Raw genomic sequence first — 6,852 nt, 5'->3', positions numbered from 1 at the left:
GAACTTGTAGGGGTTTTTTCGTCCAAGGAGGCCGATAAAACCCACGCTCTTCTCTGCCCGCCTTCTCGTGATCTCCTGCTCCGAGAAGCCTGGTTTCGGTTTCCCCCCTTCCGTGATCTTGCGCCCGTCCTCCTCGATCTCGTTTTCCGATCCGCGCGTGGAATTGGGTCTTGGATTGTCTCGATCCGTATAGAGCGAAGCGATCTGAGGATTTCGCCTTGGAATCGTTCTTTATCGGACTTTTTTCGGTGTAAGTTGATAAATGTTGGAAGCCTTTCCGTCTCTGCTCAAGGAATCGGTTTTCTCTTGTGATTTATGCTCGAATCTGTAGTTTTACTGTCTTTTTTTGGGGATTCTCAGCTAAAAGAACAATTTTACTTGCATCTGTACGAGATTTTTGGCTTGGATTGTGTGTTTTTTTTTAGCTGTAAGTTGATGGATCTGTTAAGCTATTCGAGCCAAGGTCAGTAGACTGGTTTGTTCCATGAGATTTGTCGCTTGGTTATTTGAATTTTCCGCCCAAAATTGGGGCTTCTTGTGGAATTTGATGTCCCGAAGCTTTTTTCTTCCAAATTTTTAAGGGTTTCGAAGTGTCGAGCTGTGATTTCTTATTTTTTGAGTGATTTAAAGGTTTTCTTTTAGTGTTTTCTGAGTTAGATTTCGGTGCTACAGGGATCTTAAGGGTGGTTGAAGACGCGGAACAGCATGCGGTGGCTGAGCCTCTCCGTGGATGTTCTTCGGAAAGTGATTTCCTTGAACTTGTATTGTAGGGTCATTCTGTAACTCCACTTCCCTTTCCCCTGCTCGCCTCTTTTCTACTGCTCTCCTTCCTTTCTCTTGCTTCATGGCATCGAAGCCATATTCCTTTAGAACTCGTTGAAACCTCGAAGAGAAAAAGAAGAGAAGAAGGGGATCTGTTCTTTTTCTTCTGGTCTCCTGGACTCTGTCTGAGTTGCCTTCTGTGAAGAGTTACTGGGTTCTTTCCATTTCTTTTGGTTTCTTCTTAATTCCTGTCGGACTGGTTTGCATTCGAGGGAAAGAAGAGTAGTAATGGTGTGCCAAGCAGCGACGCAGACGAGATTCCGAGCATTGAAACACGAGAGTGGGATCGCCGGTAGCTCCACCATAATCGTTAGGATCATAGCTTGCTTCCAGCCATTACGGGATTGCCAGGTAAAGTATAAGAAGAAGAGAAAGAAGAGGGGAAGAAGTCTCTCTTTCTCTTTCTCTCTGTCTCTCTCACTCTCTCTTTTGGGGTGGGTGGTGTCGGGGTTGGTTTTAGGGTTCGCAATATCAAAGCTCGAGTTTTTTAAGCTTCTTTAATGGTATAAGATGATGAGAATCTCATCTTTGTCTTTGGTTCAGGCCGAGTACTTCCGCCATCTCCTCAAGCCCGTTACGTAGATTAACTTCCTCCTCTCTGCTTCGTCAAATAAAGCTGGAATCTTTACTGTTAGTGGAAGAGATTCTTGTGGATAGGACATTCGATCTTAGCTGATTTCCGCCTGGTAATCCATGCTTTCTTCAGTCCATCAAGTTTTGCTAGTTTCTAGTTTTATATGCCCTTCTGATTGATTGGCGTTGTTATTTACTTAAACTGGTGTGTTAGGTGATTGCTCTGGTGATTTTTTGTTGATGGGGAAGGACTTCGATCCTTGGATCCACTGCCCGCACGCACCATGGCGATTTAGTAGCTGTGCGAGTAGTCCCCGGCAACCCGATGCCGGGCCGCAGAACACCAATTCCATGATGTTTCCTACTTACTTCAACCCTTATGGGTGTGCCTTCTCTGGCAATGCCGCCCCTCTTTTCCCTGTGTTTCAAGCACAGAAAACGCCGCCGAAGACACCGGCATCGATCCCGCCTTCCATCCACACCTATGGACCGACAGGATTTGCTGCTGATTCTCAGAAGAGATTCCTGGTTTTCGATCACTCCGGGGATCAAACGAGCTTAATCTTCAGCTCATCCGGCACCCCGTTTGCGAGTCCGATACCCATGAATCGAGCACCGGACATGCAGGGCAGCAACGAGACCAATGTTTCCGATGGCGGTCATGGCGGCGAGGAGATGCATGAAGACACCGAAGAAATCGATGCACTTCTGTACTCGGACTCTGATGATGAGCAGGAGGAAGAAGCAGCGAGCACGGGGCACTCTCCGGTCAAGATGGCAGCAGCAGATAGTGTTGAAGAGGTCGCCAGCTCTACGGTGCGAGCCAAGAGAAGAAGATTTGATCCGGAACTCGACGCATCGCTCGTGGATACAGCGAGCTCGGTGGTAGCTGATCACTGCCATGACTTGTGCTCCTCCGCCTATAGGAACAAAGATACCAGCGATGACGCCGAGTCCAGCTGTGTGAGGGGTGGCGAGAAAAGAAGGCTGGTGGAAGAAGAGCCCGAAGCACGCAGCGACTCCAACCATGGAAGCAAGCGTCTGAAGAGGACGAGGATACAAGAGACTGTCGGCGTACTGCGAAGAATCATTCCGGGCGGAAAGGGCAAAGACGCGGCCACCATTCTCGACGAAGCCATTCGCTACCTCAGATCCCTCAAGCTGAAAGCCAAGGCTCTGGGTGCCACCCCACTGTAGCAACAACTTCAGCAGAAGCACCTCCATAACTAGTAGTAGCTCTACATACATATATTACTGTTAGTTTGTGGTACTAATTAGCAGCCGTAGTAGCCGTAGAAACCTCTCGTTATTTTTTTGGTTGATGTTGAGATTGGGCTCATTGTGGTCCGGAGGAAAGGAGAGAGAAGCCAATGGTCTCTCTCCACACGGCTCCAATGATTGAAGGTGGGAATCAGCACTCTAGTGCATTCCATTAGTGGGGTGTGAGGCTTCTCTCTCACCCTCTCTCTCTCTCTCCTTGGTCTTTTGATGGTGGGGATGGAGGAGTATGATGGTCCAATAAAGCAGTCCTGCTAGTGTCTTTGCGGGCTTGTGTTGTGTGCGTTGGGGTGTGGGTGGTAAGGGGGGGAAGGGCGTGATTTCAAGTGATACGCAGAGAGGAGGGGGTGGGGGGGGGGGGGGGGGGGGGTGACAGCAGTCTCTTTTGACCGCAAGGGCATGATGGGAGCTTGAGGCAGTAGTACACGCATGTGGCGTTGGATTCGGGAAGGGGCGGGCGCGCGCGCGTGGGAGGGGGGCCGCGGCGTGGCTTTTGTATCCTTTGGGGCTTTTCTTGTAGGGGGAAAAATGGTTACCTTGAATTCGTTTCATGATTTCCTGGGGGAAACTTGCTGAGGGATCTCTTTCTGCTGCTGCTTTTTCTGTCTTTGTTTTTTCTTAAGTTGACGTGGATGGATAAGGTAGGGGGGCAGGTGAATATTATCAGCCTTTGTAGGGGGCCATGTAAGAAGATATCTCTAGTAGAGAAAAGGTGCATGGGTGGGCTGGGTGGTGGTGGGACTTTTTTAAGGATGTGCCAGGTGCGATGATTGGGCCCTTCTGGAAGGCCTGCTTGATGCATGTGGTTCTCATATGCATTGTATAAAACTTTCTTCTAAAGTGTCACTTGACCTTCCCTTGTTACATCTATGTGATGATCTTTATGTGATGTGTGGTCTCTTCCATGATCTGCTGCATTTCCTCTCTGTAGCGTGGTGCAGGCATTGGGTGGTTCGGCTGCTTGATTAATATTTACCTATTTGATGTGGTCATTTGATAAAAATTGATACTGCTGCAAGTTTAGGTGGTTTATCATGTTTCAGTCTTGGGTTTTTTGCGCGAAACAATTGGTTATTTATGATTTAAGTGCGATCTTGTCTTGATTCGTAAATATTTCCGGTTTTTTTTTTTGTTGTTGTTTTTGCTTGCTGTCATGTGTGATAAAGTACTGAATGTTTTTGTTGTGCAAATAAATTTTGGGATTAAATGCTCAACTTTTGAAGGTATGCTATTGGCTGAATTTTGAATTGCTACTTATTTTTTGCACGAATCTCTGACCTTTGTTTCGATGGGCGCGAGTAGTTAGATTTGGGTGCAGATCGACTGTGCTCAAAGCCCATGTACAGGCCGAGGCAGAGATGCCGCACAGCGTTGGGCTGCAAATTTTGTGGATGTAAGTGCAAAGGGATTGAGACATTAATAGGATAATGTCAGTGCAAAATGTTGCGACCACCACGGTTTTTAGTCCAAAATTGTGACCCAATCAGTGAAAGCTTATGTGCCTGCAATTGTAGTGGGGCAAATATGGATAGTTCAATTTAAGAAGAAAACGGGTGGGTTATGGGTTTGTTAGGCGGCCTCTAGTGTATTCGAGTAAGTCATGAATTCTGGATATTATTAACATGAAATGGCAATGATATAGGAGTAAATCTATCAGTATTTATTATTTTTGTACGTTAATAGTTCATTTTTTGCTAATAATATTACAGCCATTGTATGAATGACTCGGAGTTTCTTTTGAATCATTTCAATCCAAATTATATCAATTATTTAATTTTACGTTCTAAAGTATGAGTCGTTGAGATTGCACGACTCTTGAGGGTTCATTCTTAGATGCTTTAAATCATTTAGATTATCTAACTAGTCCTAACCAGAAGAGTTCCTTCCGAAATTAAAAGTAGTGCTATGCCTTTGAGAATGGAAACTTTTTTGGGATTATCCATTTTGAAATATTGTCAAGATTTCTAGTGAATGATTGAATCCAAAATTTGGCAGTCCAATTCAAGTTGCGTCTAGGTTTTAAAATTACCTTTTATGAGCATGTGTTGATTCATTTTGTGTGTATTTATATAATTATTATTAGATATTTCTCGTGAATTATTGTATATGGTTTGTTTGCTTTTTATTGATTTGTGAATTGACCTGTTTGAATCAACAATCTACTTGGATTACTAGAAATAGAGCTAAAAAAGTTTCCTTGTTTTCAAATATTAGGTCTATCACCTAGACTTGCGACGGTTGATGAGGGAATACGATGATGATTGGCAAATGGAATGGGAAATGTCATAAGTTGTGCTTCTGTTTTGCAGAAACTGTCCTTTCTCTTTGCTGAGAGGTTTGATGTAAGAAAGCCTTGATTCTCATTTCTATCTAGCTGAGCAACAATATTGGTTTCTAGAGATCAAGAATGAGTTCTTCAAGATTTAGTGATTGCAAGATTTTGAATCAATTGAAGAAAATAATGCATCAGATCTAGATGGATAAACTAGCTTGGATAATCTTATTGTTGGAATTTTCATCTTTTCAGTTTTCTATATATGATTAGGCACAAGCAATCCTTTTGAATGAAGTTCTAAAATTAAATAGACGTTCTGTTTTCGGATGGAATCTATGATATAGCCTAAGAAATCAAGTGCAAATCTATGGATATTTACAATAAACAATTCTTGCCTCGAGAATTTCTAATTTATCATAGGATCAATTAAAGGGAAGTGGGGGAACAAAAGTTTCCCTGACGTTGTTATTGAAAGAAGATTATCCTATTGATTATTTCGCATATAAATGTTCAAAGCAAAATATAACAAAGTAATAGATATTTTACTTCAGTTAACTTTAAATGAATCCAACATGCTTGCTATAATATGTTTTTACCATTATTTATTATATTTTCTGTCAAAAATTTTATTTTTTGGTATTTCCAAAGAGACAAACAAAAAAACCTTACAGTTTTTTTTTCCTTAAATATCTCTTTCTCTAATAATAAAAGTATACATTGCTCATGAGAGTTACGAATATTAATGAGAAAGCCTAGGATTGCGCGTACTTCAATTTCTTCTCTCTTATCTTTAGAGGAAGTTTCCATGTTTCATCGGCAATATCAAATATCTTTTTTTTCTAAGACAAAAGAAGTTCATATACGATATGGAGAGTAACCCTCTCCAAAATATATTTAATCTCTAAACCCTAACAAAGATAGAGCTTATCATATCGGTCAGCAGCTTGCTCCATATAAAATTGATTTAGAAAATATTATTGCAAACTAAGCTGTTGTTCCGGTGCATATCAATTTTTTCAATATGAATAATCTAAAAATATGATTCGCTTGAAAACCAGTTTTGGGGAAAAAAGAGAGAAAATTCTAAGTTTTTGCACAAATCTAATTTTTCATGTTTGTGGCGTGTTACTTTTGGTAAAATACATTTTATATAAAAAAAACAACCAAATCGACATTTTTTAAAAACTCGTTAATTTTGAATTTGTACAAGACTATTTTACTTGAATTCAACCAATAACTTTATGCTTCTCTTGTTTAAACATCTTAAATAGTTATGACATTAATCATATGGTTTACATGATAACTAGTAGAAAATTTCTAGTTCTTCTAACAATTTTTGATAGTTGTTTACCTAAGTACATGCATGACAATCACACAAGCGTTGATGGAGATAGCAAAGATTCTTGTATACACGAGAAAAGAGAGTTTTGGGAGGTTGGAGAGAGAGTTTGGCATATATATCCTTCTCAAAAAAATTGATATTCATTAACATGTTAAGATAGTAAATTATATATCCGATTAGTTAAATACCTGGTGTCTTAATAATATATGTACACAATGCCTTAGATGGACTTCTGGACATGCTAATTTTATGTAAATTATCATCTAATGAGTGAAAACCTTCTCAGGTATCATTGATAATGCCAAGGTCCTAAATGAATCTTATTGAAGGATCAAAGTATCACAACAAAAAAAAGTGCAAACAAATATATCAGCAGACAATACTAGCCACCTAAGCAGCCTCGTTGTAGGTCATGCCTTACCTTGGAAGTATCATCCATGAAAAATAATCTCAACCTTGAACCTTGCAGCATGGGAATCTCATTTTAATTAGTAAAACTCAAAACTCATGAAAGCTCAAGGTTGCCTCATGTTCAACAATCTAAGAGAACACCTCATTCTAT

General features: G+C 41.0%; 1 protein-coding gene across 1 annotated transcript; it reads left to right on the top strand.

Moving 5' to 3' along the window:
• LOC103711002 (transcription factor bHLH143-like) lies at positions 1-3,537 on the top strand. The gene is made up of 4 exons (XM_026806208.4): positions 1-250; positions 673-1,173; positions 1,366-1,508; positions 1,610-3,537. Exon 4 carries the CDS (start codon positions 1,636-1,638, stop codon positions 2,590-2,592), a length of 957 nt encoding a protein of 318 aa, XP_026662009.3. The 5' UTR covers positions 1-250; positions 673-1,173; positions 1,366-1,508; positions 1,610-1,635; the 3' UTR covers positions 2,593-3,537.
• The last annotated feature ends 3,315 nt before the right edge of the window (positions 3,538-6,852 follow it).

This window comes from Phoenix dactylifera, chromosome 5 (genome assembly GCF_051530095.1).
Source record: "Phoenix dactylifera cultivar Ajwa chromosome 5, Ajwa_hap1_PhDact_Kaust_v1.1, whole genome shotgun sequence".
In the NCBI taxonomy this organism is placed as follows: Eukaryota; Viridiplantae; Streptophyta; class Magnoliopsida; order Arecales; family Arecaceae; genus Phoenix; species Phoenix dactylifera.
This window is presented reverse-complemented; position numbering and strand designations above follow the sequence as displayed.